Source organism: Anarhichas minor, unplaced genomic scaffold (assembly GCF_050575085.1).
Source record: "Anarhichas minor isolate MPS153535 unplaced genomic scaffold, ASM5057508v1 ptg000003l, whole genome shotgun sequence".
NCBI classification, from domain to species: domain Eukaryota; kingdom Metazoa; phylum Chordata; class Actinopteri; order Perciformes; family Anarhichadidae; genus Anarhichas; species Anarhichas minor.
Genome location: NW_027466449.1, coordinates 14082002 through 14100498, shown reverse-complemented (window position 1 = coordinate 14100498; position 18497 = coordinate 14082002). Strand labels below are relative to the sequence as shown.

Genomic DNA, 18497 nt, shown 5'->3' with positions numbered 1-18497 from the left:
GTGTGAGAGATTTAGGAGGTGATGTCACCACTTCTGCTGCAGGAACCACTGGCATGAACTCGTGTCAAGACAGCCACCATAACCAGAGAAAGTTAGCTTTCAAAATAAAAGCACAACGAAAACAAGTGCAGGCTTGTATGAATAAACGGTTAGGCCTGTCTTACATTTGTTAAACAAAATAATTTCAAAATTATATTTTTATTACACTTTATGCCCCTTATATAATAACAATTAGCATAAACATGTACACCTTCTAAAAGAGCAATTCACTTTTATGTCTTAAAGTTATTCAGACATTAGAATTGGATGGGAAGGACTAACACTAATATACTGTATAATATATATCCAAAACTAATAAAACAAAATAAAATAAAATAAAAACACACAACTAAAAGTCCTAAGTAAGGACAGAGGGAGTTGAATATCGTAGCCAACGGTTTGTAAATCCCCTTGATTTAAATTTGGGATTTGGGATATTGGGTTATATAAATGCAATTGACTTGACTCAAATATAAATATATGTAGTGGAGTAAAAAGTACTGTATTGGCATCCAATACGTCGCATAAAATGGAAATACTCAAGTAAAGTAGCCTACAACTAAGTTACCTCAAAATGGACAGCACAGGCACAGTTTTCTTTTAATTAATAAACATAAGTTAGTTACATTCCACCGCTGTGCCTACAATATATGAAAACTGCATATGGGGACGAAGTACCTCAAATAAAAAACTATAGATTTGATTAAAAATATGTTATAATTTGTTAGTGTAGTTCCTGTCTTTCTAAAATAATACGTAGTCTAATATTTAGGTACGCATGCTAAATGTTTTATTTTGAAGGTGATAACCGGTATTATTCTCTCTACCTTGACAGTTGATGTCTGGACTTCACTTAGCTTCTCCCCGAGTGTAGCAAGTTGCCGTTGATCGCTGGTGCCAACGCCCGGCGAAATAGACAGCTAACGTCAGCTAGCGGAGGGACATTGGTACGTAACGAAAACAATTATCTGACTGATGTTAGTATAGATAGGAGTTCGGATATATGTTTTCATGCTTCGTCTTGTTAGCTGGGACTGAGATACAGCGAGTGAACTAGCGTTACTTTACAAGCTAACATTAGCTAAGCTAGCTAACTAGCTAGCATTGTCTAGTGATTGCTAGCACTGCGTTAGCTTAGCTTGCTAACCGATAACAAATACATTTTCACCGTCACTACGCGTTCAATAAGCTGGGTAGTGTGATATTGTGTGATTTATATATTGCCTAATTTAAAAATACTAGTTAGCTCGGTAATAAAGTGTTGATGCAAGTGAGTTAACGTTGTCAATAGCTAACGTTAGCCTCCAGACAGTTCTGGTGATGGGGTGTGACATTTATCCAGCGTTAGCTAATGCTAGCTTACGAAGCCTTTTTTCCCTTAGACCCCCTTGCTTAATCAAAGCTGTCGTTAGGGCAGACACCGAGATAAACGTAATGAGTTCAGAGCCAATGTTACAACAACAATCCAAACACATTAAAATGTCCTAACGAGTTATCACCTCTCCCAACAGCTAACTGCATTCCCAGCAGAATCAAAAAAAAGTACAGAGATGCAGACTATCAAATGTGTGGTGGTGGGTGATGGAGCGGTGGGAAAAACCTGCCTACTGATCTCATACACCACGAACAAATTCCCCTCTGAATATGTACCTACAGTAAGTGAGTTTGGTGTGTTTCAGAGTCCGATGCATGCTGACAGGTTCAGAAAGTAAAGTAAAAGCTACCCTTGAACGAAACAAACATTCCATTCACTCTTGTATTACAGGTTTTTGACAACTATGCAGTAACTGTAATGATTGGGGGTGAACCGTACACCCTTGGCTTATTTGATACAGCAGGTAAGATTATGTTTTACTCCTTTTTAATTACATTCCTAATGGAGTTAAGTACATCTGCTTGTCTGACACATGATAAGCTAATTTGTAGTGTTGTCTCTTTACAGGACAGGAGGATTATGACAGGTTACGACCACTAAGCTACCCACAGACAGATGTCTTCTTAGTCTGTTTCTCAAGTGTTTCACCTTCCTCGTTTGAGAATGTCAAAGAAAAGGTGAGTACAAAGTGTTTATCAAGTGCAGTGAGGTTGCTCACCCACAAATCTAATAACATCCTCTTTCCAAATATCTGAAATTAAACCGCTTGCACGGCATACTTCATACTTCATAGTTTAGCTAATAGCATTTTCATGCATAACGTCCTACATGTAGCATCACTTGTAAATGAGTGTGTCTGCCTTTTTGGTGATGAGTTTCCCCGTGTGTGTTTTATTTATTTTTTTCCCTCCAGTGGGTTCCTGAAATAACTCACCACTGTCCCAAGACCCCGTTCCTGTTGGTAGGCACTCAGATCGACCTGCGCGATGACCCCTCTACCGTGGAGAAGCTCGCTAAGAACAAACAGAAGCCGATCACCCCTGAGACGGCAGAAAAGTTGGCTCGGGACCTTAAGGCAGTCAAATATGTCGAGTGCTCAGCCCTAACACAGGTAAGAGCTTCCAGTAAACAGCGCTTGAAGCCAGCGTGGCAAGCATGTGCCTGACTGTCAGTTTCCTAGCCGGGGTGGACACATGTTGCCTTTGTCTTTTGCTAACAGCATTTTGCTAAAAAAAAACAACCTTCATCTAACTCTGTGTTGTGTGCCTGTCTTTCTCCTTTCTTTTCCTCCTCCTGTAGCGGGGACTGAAGAACGTATTTGACGAGGCTATCCTAGCTGCTTTAGAGCCCCCTGAAACTCAGAGAAAGAGAAAATGCTGTTTGTTCTGATGTCTCCTTGCATCTAGCTTTGCCTCTCGATTGTCTGCTGCTTACTCATTGTAAAGAGATGTCTGTCACTAAAACAACCACAACGCTCTTTTAAACTTAAAAAAAAAACTTTGTGCCCATTAACTTTTTTTCCCCCCTTTCTGTTCATGCGTGCTTTCTTTTCAACTTGGCCTAATCACAATTATGCTGCCTGATATAACAAGAGTGCCAACCTTTAGTTCTTCTTTCTGTTGTCTGTGAAATTGGACATGAATGCATTTGTTTGTTATTCAGCATCAGTTTTACCTCCAAAGCATTTCTGCCACAATCCGTCTTAGACAGTAGTAACCTTTTTTTTTTTTCTTCTACTGCAGCATCATAAATTCCCCCATGAGCCTTTTCTTGTCTTTACTCGGACAACTTGATCATGAAGGAATCTTGTATAATGTTATTTGAATAAAGGAAACGTTTGATTGCCCTGCTCCCATTTCTACCCCAGCCTTCTTTTGCAATTAGTTCCCTGAAGATGCTAATATGTATTTGGAGCACAGCCCCTGTTTTGAATATTAATATTTTATCTCCACAGAAAGGATTAAAGAATGTGTTTGATGAGGCAATACTGGCTGCCCTGGAGCCTCCTGAACCTAAGAAAAGGCGTAAATGCGTTCTGCTCTAAGTTCCGTCGCAGCCTTCTCCACACCAGTTTCCAAATCTAGGTTAACAGTACTGAAGAGGTGTGTTGCACAAGCACATTCCAACATGAGTTAAGATATTGTGACATATTTGCCTTCTGACTGACTTAGCCTAACCTAAATACATATTCAATGTGTTGAACGTGGTTTTGAGATGGAGTGACTTGTGATGATTTGATGCCGTTGAAATGGTTTTACATGATGGGAACACTGAATACTTGTACACATCAACAAGCTGTTGGTGACATAATTAAATGCTGTTTCAGTTTGACCGCATTATGTTTAGAGTTCGTTTTGCAGAAGTGTGATTCCAAAAGAAAACGATATGAAATGGTATTTTAATAGTTTTATTGTGGGCCCTGTAATACTCAAACAAGCTGAGTGTGTTGGGTTAGTGAGCGGCTCCAGTCATGTATTAGTGTGTGCTCCATCTATTCCTTACTCTTTAAGTAATTCCCTTGAAGTTTATCATGTGTACTATATGTTCAACCCTGTCGCACAAGACTGCATGTGGCTGACACGGCATTGTCACAGAAAAACAGACGAATTCATTTCTTAAAGTGTTAATAAAAGTTTCCGTAGTTTACTCTTTTTCTTTTTATATATACATAATTTCATGTTCAATGTCAGCCAACAGAGCCTCTGGGCGGATCTGAGAAATATTTGACATATGACACTTCTAGGCTAAACTCCCATCGTAGTTCTAGTTTGCCAAAAATATAACTTTATAAATTGACACTCGTCAAAGCAGAGATCTGCAGAAGCTGATAAAGACGTGGGAATGAAAAAAAAAAGTTGTCAATTCATCAACCTATATGCAAGGAGTTGGAGCACAACAGTTTCCCAGACATTTACTTTTTGTGACAAGTGAGTTAATGTGTGTTGAATGCGTATCAGAAGTTGCAGTAGATGAACGTTGGAGGATTCCAGACTAATGAACTGTTTTGTAAAGTGAACACCGTTCTTTCAAAAATGCTATACATAGTTTGAAACCCTGTGAAGAGTTTTGAGTGACTGAACTCGCACTGTTTGCATTTGTCTTTTACTAGAACCGTGCCTGTATTGTGACGGGCTTGAATTTGATTTGTACATACAGTGAGAATAACTCCTAACTTATTGACTGAATACAATGTGCATTACAAATAAAGATTTGGAGGAAATGAAGCGACGCTGAACACAAAATAACCAGGAAAATGTTTGAGAGAACGAGTTACTCTTTGGTTTTTATTCAATTTGACATCAAAGTTGTATTGTATCTTGCTTGTGATGAAGCGCCACGATAAACCAGTATTATGAATAAACCTAACTTCAAATACTAATGTCTGGTTACATGATTAAATGTTGACATTGTATACATTTTCCACATAATATAGTTTTCCAACACAACTTTTTAGCATCATAACTTACGCATTTACAGGTTAGTGCAAAGATTAATAGAATGTCCATTAAGGCTGGTTTGTTTTAGTGCTGCAGTGTTCATATTCATACACGGAATCCCTTCTGATCTGAGAGATCGGCTTTTTATTTTGCCTTCATTCTGGCCTTATCGTGGATGTTTAAATAATGACGTCGCAGCACCCAGAGGTGCCTTCATAAAACCTCATGGTGTTATCGTCGTGAGACATCAGAGCCAGATGGTTCAGTCCAAGAGGCTGCTCAGCAAAGCTGCCTTCTTACTCTATCTGGCACCTTGTCCTCACGACTTCTACGACCAGTTGTACAAAAACACTGAACACAGAATGATTGAATTCTGACTCAAGTGTTAAGTTTTCATTAAAAGTTAGGAATGTTGAATATGGAGAGGGATTTACTGTTTAGTGCACCTGAAACTGATTGTGTTTCAGGCTGTTGTCATGGACCATAACGACGTGTTGGTACTGAAACGACTAACCTCGATGCAAAGGTGCGTGCGTGTGTGTGTGTGTGTGTGTGTGTGAGGCTCTTTGGGAAAATTGGATCATTTTTTAACCTCAAAATTTGAAACCCGATGCCATGGACGGTATTTCAATGTTTATTTGAGTGATTTTATTATAATCTCAGATTTGCATGATCTAGAATAGTATTTTTTTTAACACGTTCAATTCGACAAAAATGTTTCAGTTGTGCTGTACAGAACTGCTTTAACTCATGAACCGCATATCAGAAAAGCGTGCTATGCGACTCTAAATCTACATGTATGTCTTGTTACGGTGCAGCATTGGGAGTTTTATGAAAACGACACTTCATAAAGAAACTGATGCACAGAGTATTCATAGCTTCTTACAAGATGTTCCTTCAACATGTAAAATTACTGCAGATTACATAAGCAAAATAACAATTGGTGCAATTTCCCAAAATAAGGTGCAATTTAGAATTTCTTGATGCAGAGGCGGGAAGCAGGCAGTCGCTGAATGACTAAGCTCTATGTGTCCATTGCTGGACTTATCTCCACGCAGCTGTCGGTGATACGAATGCCATACCACCCCGCCCAGAACTGGGTGTCCTTGCCTCCGTGGGTGAAACGGATGAACCTCACTCCTGTTCCGTAGTTCTGGAATACATGGGTCATCTGAAAAATACATCTCGGTAAGTCTGGAATTGTCCTCGAGTACCTCAACTTCATCTCGTCAATTAATGCCTCACGCTTTGTACTCACCTGAGTCCATTGATGATCGTTCCACTGCTCGAAGTAAACCGTCTCAGGAGCAAACGTCTGGACAGGCTTCTTTCTTTGATTCAGCAACTCTACGCAGATCTGATATTCACTGCCACAATCCCATCGTGGGGCATACCTAATACAACGAAAGCATGCGCACATAGATCAGGGGTCCGCAGCCTCAGTGGAAACACATTCCTGTATGTTTTTGATAAGTTTTGTTTATTGCTTTTAATTATTTTTAATAGTTACAGTGAAAGCATCTTTTGTTAATCCTCGTTTGGCAAAAACGACTCACAGGCAAACGTATGTTCTGTGTTGCACTATGAGACTCGGAACTTTAAATCACACACACATGGCAAACTATTGCCTCCTCCATTTATAGATAAATGGAGGTTCTGTTGTCGACACAAATCAGTATGTTGAAATAGTCTACGCTATATTATTTATCTGTTATTTTTCTCGTTGTACATGTAGCAGACTTCATTCCAGCACCATAAGCTGTTCAAATAGCCTGCCTCTCTTCATGTGGGGGGGGGGGGGGGGGGGGGGGGCTGCATTATATGCAATGAGCCTTTACACGAGCCTCGCAACTACAACGTTACGTGGATGTATGAAAAGCATGTCAAAGTTTTAACGTAATCGAACAAAGAGGAAGACTTGAAGAACTGACTTAATTGGGTTCGTGACCGATCATCAGGATTTAGAGCTGCGAGAGTTCTTCATGTGTGTCCTTCTCACCAATCAGATACTTTGATGTCTGGCTGGAAGTGATCCATAAACAATGGGTTGTAACCTTCCACCGCCAAATCAATCAGCTGCGACTTCTTGCACATCCTGCAGACAACAGAGAGGATTTTAGCTGCTACACAATCGGAATGTTGCACAGCGCATAACTGCCATTTGCTTTCTGGGGCCACTGCTGGTGAATACTGACCCGTAAGAGGTCACGAAGTTTTGCTGGACGGTCTCATTCGGATGTGGCACCATGACTCCCTCCACTTTCCAGTTATCGCCACCATTCTCCAGTATCTGCCAGTTCTTCATTTTCTCTATGAAAACAAAGAGGAGGGTTGTGAGACCAATTATTTCTGAAGAGCTAATTTGTTATTGAGCAGGAAAAAGAACAGAAGTAGAGTAAAATGAGTTCTGCGGCTTCTTACGATCTCCTTTTGGATTCTTGAGAAGATTTCTTCTCTTCTTGCACAAGAAGTAAAACAACCTCCAGTCTTTGGGAATTCTGGAAGCATCGCGGAGGCGGTATCCCTCTCTTCGACATCTCTCTCTCCACAGAGACTCGCTGTCGGCCACTTCCCACCACTGATGGCACACCAGCCGACAAACACAAACCACCTGATGGGGAGGTAGATTCTGGAAGATCTCCTCCAGGATCTCCAGAGGAACGGAGAACAGCTGGAAAGACTAGAGAGGACACAGATAAACTCAAACTCTGGAGAGTCAGTTTACTTTTCAAGCTCTGACTTTGGACCAATGCCCCCCCACACACACTGCATATACATGAAATCATCTCATTTCTGAGACTATCTTGTAGCTTATTTGTGAGTATTTTTATTGCCGTCTTGCCTACATCTTTGAATGACTTCTTAAATGACAGTGGATCCTTCAGGCTGAGATCCTATCTGCGCCTCCTCTCCACAAATAGCCGGACAGTTATGAATAAGTCCATTATGCCTCTTCAATTCAGTCATTGCTTCACATGCATACAACAGTGCACCTTATGTGTATGTCTGCACGGTGTGAATTCAAAGTTTCACCAGTTCAAAGGAAACTTGCACATTGCAGATTGCAACAAGTTTAAGTTAAAAACACTGGCTGCAGCCACGTGAAGCTCTGCCTGCAGGTAACTTGGTGTTGAGGGAGAATGTAAACACTTACGTCTCGTTGTGAGAGCGAGGCGGACGGTCCTGCAGCTGAAGACACACTGTGGCTCGAGGCTAAACCAGAGCTGTGAGTTGCACCCATAGTTTTAGCTTTCCTCTTCATTCCCGGGACAGACCCAGGCTCCGGACGTTTTTTTTTCCAGCCAAATATACCGAAATACTATCGACCTAGTGGCGAAGATACAGCTCACTATAACGGATATATGTACAGCTACAGTATCACGTACATTTATACCCGATAACACACAACACGGAAGTGCAGTTCGAGGCAAAGTGAGGTAAAAGCTGCTCCAATGTTTCCTGTAACTCTGAACTTAACATATGACGAGCGACGTATCTGATATATCTGTCACTTTCGGTTTTACTGCATCTTCTGTGTCATACTTTAATTCCCGACAGACATTAATATTCCGAGCGGATGACGAACGTAGCGCTCGTTATTCACGCCTGGACACCCGAGCTGGACGTAAGACTAAAGACGTCAGCGGAGCTAACCGCTAACATCGAACCTTTACTCCCTCCCACTCAGCGGGATTTGATTGGTTTTAACCGTCACAATTGGGCGGGGCTAAACGGATTTCTTTAGGAATGCCACAATTCCTGTTGCACACGATAGGCAGCGGCGGAAGGAGTATTCAGGTCCTTCACTTAAGAGGAAGTACCGCACAGAGAAAATACTCCACAGCTTCAACAAAAAGACATTAATATATTCTTCTTTCCTCATGCCATGCTGTCATCTGACTGCTGTAAATCAAGCACACTGCCCTTTGTGAATCCTTTGCTTTGCACTCGAGAATGTACACAACTTTATTGTATATTTGCATGTGTGACATATGTACATTTGTACATCTTATTTCTGATTATTACGCCTATTAAACATAGTGTTTTAGCATCGACCCTGCATGCCATTACGAATATTGGTTTTGTGTGAAAGCTTTAAATTCTTTAACTTTTATCTATTTCACTGAGTGCTATAAGATAAGGCGTCCAGAGGTTGTTGTACCCTCCAGACACACTATCTTTTACTGCAGTCATGTGCACAAGTTGCATTAGATTGAAGAGTGGCGCACACACAGCTTCATTCATAGCTTTTCTCTTCATGCGTCGGACACGGCCAGACCAGAACCTTTAATTAACACAATCATATTCAGACTTTTTTGTATCTACAATTATCTGTAACTTAACTTTAGATCAAATCAAACAAACAAAAAAGTTCTTATTACTAATTATGTACACGTTCAGGGCACGTTAGACACAGGACTGTTGCATCTAAAGAGCCTGTTGTTCATCTCGTTGGAGAAACATCACTTTTGCTTCCAGTCACACATTCCTGCTCCTGTCAGTTCATCAAGGATGCGCTCGTTTTACTCTCCGGGGCGCCCGGCCTGGGAGGCGAGAAGCCCAGGCGGACATGAAGTACGCGGATTACGTCATCCAAAACAAGCGAATATTTAAAATGCTGTGTATGCATTACGTGACATATCAGCAGCTGAAAGCGGGTCAAATATTGACTTACTATTTTTTTAAATTAACAGCTGCTGATCATATTTATTGTTGAAATCTGTCATGCTGTCACTATAATAGTATGTTCAGTATATCACATTAACAATTGAGGGTCTCCAGTGTACTTTGTTCCTGATGATTGAATAGTGTCCAAATAAGTCAAATGATTTTGACTGTTGGGAAAACTTTACATGCAAACGTAATGATCGGACAAAGAGCGCAATTGATTAACTTGTGAATAATAAACAGAGAACTGAAAAGAACAAACTCAGATAAGTTCAATAAGTAATGTGTTCAATCAGCTCAAGAGACGTCTTCAGGATTGTCTTGTTAAGGTGCGGCATTGGGAGTTTTATGAAAATGACATTTCAAAAAGAAACTGAAGCACATACAGTACTCATAGTTTACAAGAAGAAAAGAAACGTTCCTTCAACATGTAAAATGGCTGCAGGTTACATGAGCAAAATAAGAATGTCAACTTCCTTGTATGTGTAACATACTTTGGCAAATAAACGGTTCTGACTGATGTACTTTTTTACTTTTAGATTTTAAAAAATGCACAACCCTACCAACATATATTTCGTTAAGCAAATTCTTATTTCTAATTAGTCCTATTAATCATAGTCTTCTAGCATTCCATTTAACATATTGGTTTTGTGTGGCAAATAAAAAGCTTTACATTTTTTCACTTGTATTTACTAAACCAAAAGGACTGTTGCATCTAAAGAGCTTGTTCATCTGGTTGGAGAAACATCACTTTTTTGCTTCAGGATAATAAAGTTATGACAAAGTTCTGTTTGTGACACACGTGAGTTGTGTGTTCAGGGTGATGCGTGTCTGTAATCAACAACAGCTGCATTAGTCGGTATTGTACTATTTTGTAAAATGAACATTAACTGTATTAACTCTGCATTAACATTGTCAGATAACTTGCTTTTTAAAAATGCTACGGTATTGTAAAATGTTGTTGAACTGAAGCGATAAAAACAATTAGGCTATTTCACATATATGGATCCAGCCTGTGGGATTTAACCACATTACAAATACAGCAGGCAAAAAAACATACGCACACGGGTGGAATTTAAAAATAAATCCTAAAGAGAAATCTTACTTATAAAAAGATATTTCTTGATGGAATCTTTCATCCACTGTTACAATCCTGTCATCATGAACACTTTTCATCACTGTGGCCGTCTCAAGCCTTAAAATCCTTTCAATCCTGGTCTTCTGGTCAAACCTTATTCAGTTATCCTGGAGAAAATACAAATAGATTGGTCCGATGAAGAACATGTCAAACTTCAAGAGAATCATCACTGTAGAGATGTTGTTTTGGGTTTCAGGAAGCGTTTGGTCAGCATCTCTCAGCCCTCTTTGCATGATCCACTCATTATTATTCCTGAGAAGGCAGGGTCGCATTATTCACAGGGAGTTAAGCACTCTTTGGTCTTATAGTGGTTCCAGTTAATCCTCCCCTTTCCACACAAACAAGTGAAGGGAGGGAAGATTCATTAACATTTCACCCAGATCCAGGAAAGGCTCACAGGGAGGAGACCTCCAGTGTAACGGACATGTTGACTCAGTTCAAGTGATGGACTCTCTTTCTAAACTCTACATTCAAATTCACACATTTCCGTCGTCCTCTTTTCCTGATGAAATGGACAAATCAATTAAACCAAAATACTCAAAAACAAATCATCTTACGAAGCTATGCGAAAACAAAAAAACTACCAAAAATGGTTGCGCAACATGAGAGAGACTGATTTTAATAATATGGCAAATAAACAAAGGTGCATTCATGTATTCAATCACGTAGGCACTGCAGTTTGTGTACAATACAGTACATAGACCTCAATCACAAGTTACAAGCCATATACCAAAAATAAATGGATACCAAGGAGGCGAAAAGACCCGGGACATAAGATGGCAGCCATCGATTTTGGTGTCTCTTTAGAATTTTCAAGCAGGCCGCAAACCCCTGTCCATGGATCCTGAACTATGATCAATCCAGTCTGTGATGCTTTCACTCCGCACTGCATATTTAAATGAATGTAAAGAGAAAAAAAAAAAAAGGGAAATGCATGATTTCTGAGTAACAAGGACTTCCAAATCCGCGTCGTATCTAAAACAGGTTTTTTGTTTTATCCGTCTTCTGTCAACCAGCTGAGAGATGAGTCTTTTTGGTCAGCGGAGGAGCTCCTATGTGTCTGCGTCAATCCGGTGAGCTGTGGAAACAATCACAGACAAGTCAGAAATAACGCTGCTGGCAGAATAGCTCAGTGGATCTTTAGGAGCGTCTCTGAGCGGAGATACAATATTCTGAGAAACGTTGCATCACACACACGTCTACAATGACTTAGGGTTCAAGTCAGCTCCCCCTGCTGTCAGTGAGATGTGAAACAGGGGCGGGTTAGACAGCTCAAGATGATCTACCAAATCATTGATCCTGCACTGAAGTAGCTAAATATTACTCTACAGGGGAATAGGATAAAAAAATAAATCATAGATATCATCATGAAACTTCCCCAGTTGAATAATTACATTAAATTATTGCATATTTCTTTGTATTTGTGATGAGTTTTTGTATTACACGTTTTCTGAAATTGATAATTTAAAGGATACAAATTAGGTTCATTTCCAGGTTCTAACCTGTATTTTGGGTTTCTAGAACATGTTTACATGCTTTAATGTTCATAAAACTCTACAAATAAACTGACCGTCATAAAATTTGGATGTTTTCTTTCCACTAGTCTGAAAGAAGACGTGGACCAAACTCAAAATTGACACACACCCATGTTTTGCCCGTGTTGTCTCGCCTTCATGGATGCAAAACTGTGACACGATCCCAACCCTTGTGCTGTATTCTACATGGGACTTACATTGCTTTGGTATCCTGAGTGGTTCGGAGTCTCCTGACAGGACTTGATGCATGACTCCGCGGAACTGATACAGCACCTTCAGGCTCTTCTCCTCCCCCACACAGGGGTCATAGAAACCAGGGAGTCCTGACTGGAAAGCCAACATAAGGTCATGTGACGGCAGCAGCAGACTGGATCATCATGCAGCAGTTTGTAACACTGTATAAGTACATTTATAACCAGTATGTGTACTGTATATTTACATGTTTTACGTACCAGGACAATACCCTGTGCTGTATCAATGGGATGCAGTAACATTACACCTGTAAAATCGACTTTGGTTAAATTCTTACCTTTGTGGCCTCAGTGAGGATGAGTTTAGAGTCTTTCACCAGACACTGCAGTGGCACAGTCACATCGATGACCTTTGCCCTCTCGTGTTTTCTACTGTTGTCCGTCACAAACTTGCCGTACCAGGCGTTGAGGATGATGAGGCCTGGATTAATGAAGCAGCATCAAAGACGGTGTGAATCAACTGGAGACGTAATGTATTAATGTGTTATATTAATGCGTTTCAAAAAGGTTGGTCACCTTCCACGGAATAATCATCTCAGTCTTGTGCGTTAGACATTTTAGCCACATTTTTAATAACAGACCCGATGTCATTTTGGAGACTTGTTTTTGTTTTAAGTACATAACAACAAGACAGCACAATTAATTTTAATTGCAGGCGACATAAACAATACCATAACTATTTCATAGAGAGTGGTCCGTTGAATAATAAAGTGTGTGTGTCTGTCATTACACATGGACACACACACACACACACACACACACACCCTGCTATTAACATTACTTTACAAGTGCAAAGACTAAAGGACCTCTGATGATACTAAAATTAAAGCAACCTCTACAGTGACAGGTGTCATAAGCCAATTATCACTTGCAACACTCCCCAAGGTGAAAATGACTGCAGAGGGCTTTGTGTCCGTGTACTTAACAAAGGCAAACTAAAAAATGCCAATTATCACTCATCACAAAAGCAGCAGGGGCTTTGAAAATAAATCCACTGATTTCCTTTATTTGCAATTGTAACTCTATTTTAAAAACTCTCCACAAAATCAAACTAGATATTATCAGTCTCCTACAATGAAGAGGCCCACACACTAGTCTGGCCTGTTGCAGGCACAGAGCCCTTGTAGATGTCAGTGAACTGCTCAAGATGATCACTAAAAGCATGTATTCTGCTTTAGATATAAGATGTTTTTCACGTGTGAACTGCATCAGAACATTTACCAGCAGCGACATTATTGATAAAAACAAACGAGTCTCGTTTCACATAATGAAAACAGGCACCGCATCCCAGAAGCTACACTTTGAAGTTGGCAACGTTCGACCAGGCATCAAATTGTTTCGCCTAAAAACGTATTTAAAAACTGTTCCAAATGTAAGATAATCAAATAGTTTCACAACCTGCTTAAAATACATGCGTATTACAGATCTTACCCAGTCTAGACTCCTCAGTTTCAATGATCCTGCGCACAGACTCCTGCATGAGCAAGACCTTTAGAGAAGAAACAAGAAAAGGCACACGGAAGGAAAGGAAAGAGACAGACACAAACAACGAGATTTCAAATCATATGGATTATACTAATGATTTTCACTCAGACTTTGCCTCCTATCTAATCCCATCCCAGCCCCTTCATCTGACGGGTGTGGGACGTGTAATATTTCAGGACAAGACCTGCATCTCTTATCTGACTGCCGAACCGCCGTGTAGGATTGGTACCGCAGTCGCATGTAAGCCCGTAAAATACTCACAGCAGCCTCTGCCTCCTGTTTCTTCTTGGCTATATTTGAGGCCGAGCTCTCCTGCTGCTTCTCCAAGTCTCTGGTGAGTTGAAAGATAAATGGAGAAATGAAATGAGCTCATAAAAAAAACTAAAGAAAAAACTGCCCGTGATAATACACGCGGCGCTATTTCCAATAACATTTCTTGCATGAAAGAACTTAAAGTGAAGGGTGTTCTTACTGTTCCTTCTGGGCCCGCACGTAGGGCCGAATAATGAGCTGCTGGATGGCGAGGTAGCAAACCAGTGGTCCAACTGTGGCATAAAATACAGCACTTGGCAGGAGTTGGTCAGTCAGGTGAATAGGGAAGAAATACGTCTGACTGGCTCGGTTTAGTCTGCAGGTATAGAGTTCTTTAGGTTAGACAGGATAGTGGGAATCGTGTGCCGATTGCTCCTAAGACGTTAGAATATTGTGTCAAGGAATAACAAGAGACGTGCTCTTTATGCTCACGCTGTGGGATTAATAAAGGATTATCTTCATTTATTTTAAACTCATATCCCAGGACCAAGTAGCATCTTAATGGGCCCCAATCCTTTGTTTACATCCTCAAAGATGCAGCCCCAGCACAAACACAATTTGTCGAATATTCATTGGACCGGCTGGCGCGATGTCACGCCGCGATTCCCTATGGGTGCCATGGCAACAGCGCGGTGGAGGAGAACCCGCATCAAACTGGAAACTGGAGCAAAGAGGTTTCACTCACTTGATCTTGAGGGAGACACCTTGGGGCACTCCCACGCTGACTGTGGCCCCCAGGACACTGTGTCGACTGATCTTCCTCTCAGCACCGTACTCCACCACAGTCCCAAAGAAACCGGATCTGTAACATCGAGACAAAAGTCACTCCCTCTCCTTCTGCAGTCAGTTTACTCAAAGTGTACTGGAGCTGTCAGTTCTGGCACAAAAACTACCAACTATGTATAAATGGACAGAAATTGGAGTTACTGTACAAAAAAATTGACACAAAAGAAAATCTAAGTATGACCTACAACAGTGTTCTCAATATGGATTCATGACAACATTCTCCAAATAATAAACACAGCACTTTGACGACATACTTTACTGAGCCCTTAATCTTCGTCTGGTCATCATCCTGGAACTTGTACTGGTAGCTCACCATCATAAAAGTGTGAGGAATGCCAACCTGCGGAGCGAAAAAATGTAAAACATTTTGGCACAATCCGGACAAGGAAGCATTTATGGTGTCTTGGCTAACATCAGAGTTCAATATAACTGCTGGCTGCTAACCTGCATTGCGAAGGTGAAATGGCTGCTCTTGGTGTCCCTGACGATGCTGGTGTTCATAGAGGACTGGGTGCCCCAGCGCCACTGTAGATAGCCCATGGTGTTCTTGTCTAGGTGGCGGGCGAGCATCGTGGTAACCCCAGGGCGCACGCCTCGGGAGGAAAACTGGAGAGCGCACTGAGCGGTGACGAAGCTGAGGCAACAAATGAATACAAAAATTACTGATTTGTTCATGTTGAAGGGAAAATCGAGTAGTCTTGCATTTCAACACATACAATCGAGACGTCAAGTTCCGGAAAATTTTCATTCCTAAGAGAGGTCCATGGGTGTCTCCAGCACCGAGCTCTACCTGTGTACACACACAACAGATGCCCATTCACATCTTAAAATGTCACTGCATGTTGTAGCACAAAGGCAGACACGAGGGAGAACGCAGCATACCTCTCCCCACCCACTGGCTGAGGTGACTCTTCTAAAGGCCACGTTAACCGTGCCGCCTCCGTTTCCATTGTGGGTTGACAGGGAGCCGGACAAAACGGCCGTGTCTTTTGTGGTAAGAGGAGCCTGCGGTAGAACACACAGAACAACAAGTCCTTTGATGAGTATTAGCTAAAAGTAGCGCAAATGTAATCGTGGCTACAGCTCGTTCAATCCTAAACATATCGTAAGAATGCAACTTAAAAGCTAAAGTAGAATCCGGAGCAAACCATTACCTCTATGGATTGCGATATGTGCATCTTGTTGATTTCCACATGTGGGACTCCCCCTCCGACCGTATCCTCATAGTCCTCCTCATACTGGTCAAACAGGTCCGTGGCATCAATACCCACACTAATAGTTCCCTGCAAAAAACATGTTCGACAAAGAACGTGTCGATTAATGATGTAAATAATATGCACAACATGCCAAATGACTCTTTAAGTAACATTCGGTTCAATGTGAGGCGTGTTACTTTCCCCTGGACATACCTTTGGGTTGGTCCTTTGCTGAAGCCTTCTCTCCTCTCGCTCTTTCTGAAGACGCTCATACTCTTCCCGAATCTCTGTAGGGGTTCTTTTTCTCTCCACCACCTGGAGTACAAAGATGTGATTTGAGAGCAAAGCAACCGCTGGATTGGCTGATTCACAGGTTGCAGACAGAGTTACAGGACATTTTGTGTCACATTTTGTACTGTTAAGCAAAGCAAAGATGAAGGAAAACAGGAACTATATCACGCAGGTTAAATGAGGTGATGTCATATTGGACAGGATGGTCTCATGGTAAGAATGCAGGCTTCATGCCACGAGATTCTAAAGCTAAAATATTACGCTTATGTACAAATGTTCCATCCCAACTCCCAACTAAACGTGGCTTTAAAGCATTCTAAAGAGAAGGATGCTAAGAAAGCTTATCCTTTTTTTCCCTGTAAATCTTGGTTCAACTAAAAAAAAGTGATCAATGGAGGCAAATGCAAACACACAACCCTGACCACACGGATGAAGGCAAGGTAGCCGGAAACATTCAACTTACCTCCCATCCATCAACATCGAGTCCCCTCTTGCCATAGATGTCATAGATAGCTCGTGCCTGCGGATCCCGAAGCACTAGAAAGACATAGATACCCACCAATAACCGTAAACATAGTTTGTCTAGGTAGGCCGTAACACATAGAAGTCAACATCAGCTTCATGTGCAGCTGAAAAGGGAGTCGACTAAATGGCGTAATCAAAGCTTTACTCACCTTGATAAGCTTCATGTACGAGGTTAAAAAGATGCTCTGCTTGACGCTTCAGTTCAGGGTCCCGGTGTTTGTCTGGGTGATACAGCATGCACAACCGCCTGTACGCCACCTTCAGCTCCTCCTGTGTTGCCTGAAGCAAGACATTTAAAAGGAAGGGAATGTGAAGGACAAAACTTGTGGGGAACTGGATCAACAGCGTACAAACTCCCGACTTCATTATCTGATCATCCAGCACGTATTTGATCTTCATGAAGTTGGACGACAGAACAGTCTGAGCAGAAACTAGCTGCTTACATTCAGGTAACAATGACATTGTTGTGAAATAGACTGTAGTAGAAAAAGGTATTGACCCAATCATCATAGTTAAGAGTATGTATACACATGCATGCAATCTCTCTATTGTTAAAATTATTTTTTCTAAATCCCTGATACAGGGACTGTGAATCATTTTGGGTTTAACTACATAACACACGATGGGACGGATTTAACGTTTCCTAATTTATTCTTGAATTAAAGTATTTTATGCAAACATTGTGCTTTATAATAAATATATGAACTTTAATATTGCATCACACTGAGTCGCTCTGGAACAGCATGTCCCTGTGCCACAAGTTATTTTTGTGTTGTAAAATGCCACTTAGCATTAGAACATAATGTTCTCTGCTTTACAAATAAAGACATCACGACCGAAAGGGTCCGATCCCCAGACACCGGAGAACATATTCATATTGTAGTCTGATCAACTGTAAATGATACATGATGAAGCCGTGAAGTAAAGTTATAGCATTAGCTAACTTAGTTAGCACTATCCAGTCCAAAAGATCATTATTAAACTGAAACAAACTGTCAGTTGGTTAGCATTAGCAGCCAGATTACCACAGTAACACACGGTTACCTATCTTACTTCATCCACTGACAGCTGTTTTTAAAGTCGTAACCCGACAACCTGTTCTTGTAAAGTTTCCAGCCGAGGAGTCACAGCACAGGAATCAATGTCGAGGGTCACAGGCTAGCTACCTAGCTAACGTTACATGTGATTGCACGGGTAACCGTTGGACATCAACCGTAGGACGTTCATGGACACACAGCCACATGCACCTGCACAAACATCCACTCGGATCACAACTGCACATTGTACCTCTCTCCTGACATTAAGCAGGGAATAGTAATCATCATGAAGGATCTCATCATCGTCCAAGGCAGACGCCATGTTTACAACCGGTCATCTCTTCTTCGCTTAATTTACGGAGCTCAAAGACGTATCCGCGCTCTCTGTCGCCCCCGTGTGGTGGGGATGAATGACAAGAACG

At 41.2% G+C, this 18497-nt stretch overlaps 3 protein-coding genes across 6 annotated transcripts; 1 reads left to right on the top strand and 2 right to left on the bottom strand.

Annotated features, from left to right (window-relative positions):
• Nucleotides 1-873: 873 nt before the first annotated feature.
• On the top strand, nucleotides 874-4793 carry LOC142957481 (cell division control protein 42 homolog). Of its 3 annotated transcripts, none has more exons than XM_076099353.1 (6): nucleotides 874-986; nucleotides 1551-1694; nucleotides 1805-1877; nucleotides 1982-2091; nucleotides 2328-2525; nucleotides 3369-4793. In XM_076099353.1, the coding sequence occupies exons 2-6, from the start codon at nucleotides 1590-1592 to the stop codon at nucleotides 3456-3458; spliced, it is 576 nt and encodes a 191-aa protein (XP_075955468.1). In that variant the 5' UTR covers nucleotides 874-986; nucleotides 1551-1589; the 3' UTR covers nucleotides 3459-4793. The 3 variants fall into 3 exon arrangements, with proteins under 3 accessions (XP_075955468.1, XP_075955474.1, XP_075955483.1); XM_076099359.1 differs by lacking the exon at nucleotides 3369-4793 and adding an exon at nucleotides 2714-3265; XM_076099368.1 differs by lacking the exon at nucleotides 1551-1694 and having other exon boundaries at nucleotides 926-986.
• LOC142957476 (F-box only protein 6-like) lies at nucleotides 4671-8494 on the bottom strand. The gene is made up of 6 exons (XM_076099341.1): nucleotides 8006-8494; nucleotides 7273-7531; nucleotides 7047-7161; nucleotides 6851-6946; nucleotides 6110-6245; nucleotides 4671-6022 (listed from the first exon to the last, which is right to left on the bottom strand). Exons 1-6 carry the CDS (start codon nucleotides 8111-8113, stop codon nucleotides 5876-5878), a joined length of 861 nt encoding a protein of 286 aa, XP_075955456.1. The 5' UTR covers nucleotides 8114-8494; the 3' UTR covers nucleotides 4671-5875.
• A 2766-nt stretch (nucleotides 8495-11260) lies between these two features.
• On the bottom strand, nucleotides 11261-18454 carry dnajc11a (DnaJ (Hsp40) homolog, subfamily C, member 11a). 2 transcript variants are annotated; one of them, XM_076099320.1, is made up of 16 exons: nucleotides 18326-18454; nucleotides 17188-17317; nucleotides 16977-17050; nucleotides 16436-16537; nucleotides 16181-16309; nucleotides 15909-16031; nucleotides 15743-15816; nucleotides 15471-15660; nucleotides 15281-15366; nucleotides 14926-15042; nucleotides 14401-14556; nucleotides 14190-14259; nucleotides 13875-13932; nucleotides 12722-12864; nucleotides 12390-12519; nucleotides 11261-11735 (listed from the first exon to the last, which is right to left on the bottom strand). In XM_076099320.1, exons 1-16 carry the CDS (start codon nucleotides 18395-18397, stop codon nucleotides 11710-11712), a joined length of 1680 nt encoding a protein of 559 aa, XP_075955435.1. In that variant the 5' UTR covers nucleotides 18398-18454; the 3' UTR covers nucleotides 11261-11709. The 2 variants fall into 2 exon arrangements, with proteins under 2 accessions (XP_075955435.1, XP_075955442.1); XM_076099327.1 differs by lacking the exon at nucleotides 18326-18454 and adding an exon at nucleotides 18092-18298.
• Between the last annotated feature and the right edge of the window lie 43 nt (nucleotides 18455-18497).

Excerpts from the sequence above, each read along its gene's own strand:
- LOC142957481 (XM_076099353.1), top strand. The coding sequence starts at position 1,590 with ATGCAGACTATCAAATGTGTGGTGGTGGGTGATGGAGCGGTGGGAAAA. Across the intron at positions 2,092-2,327 it reads TTGAGAATGTCAAAGAAAAG|TGGGTTCCTGAAATAACTCA; the intron begins GTGAGTACAAAG and ends TTTTCCCTCCAG. Across the intron at positions 2,526-3,368 it reads AGTGCTCAGCCCTAACACAG|AAAGGATTAAAGAATGTGTT; the intron begins GTAAGAGCTTCC and ends TTATCTCCACAG.
- dnajc11a (XM_076099320.1), bottom strand. The coding sequence starts at position 18,397 with ATGGCGTCTGCCTTGGACGATGATGAGATCCTTCATGATGATTACTAT. Across the intron at positions 17,318-18,325 it reads TGCTTAATGTCAGGAGAGAG|GCAACACAGGAGGAGCTGAA; the intron begins GTACAATGTGCA and ends GTCTTGCTTCAG. Across the intron at positions 15,661-15,742 it reads CGGAACTTGACGTCTCGATT|CTTCGTCACCGCTCAGTGCG; the intron begins GTATGTGTTGAA and ends TTGTTGCCTCAG.
- LOC142957476 (XM_076099341.1), bottom strand. The coding sequence starts at position 8,113 with ATGAAGAGGAAAGCTAAAACTATGGGTGCAACTCACAGCTCTGGTTTA. Across the intron at positions 7,532-8,005 it reads CCTCGCTCTCACAACGAGAC|TCTTTCCAGCTGTTCTCCGT; the intron begins GTAAGTGTTTAC and ends TGTCCTCTCTAG. Across the intron at positions 6,023-6,109 it reads ACGATCATCAATGGACTCAG|ATGACCCATGTATTCCAGAA; the intron begins GTGAGTACAAAG and ends TGTATTTTTCAG.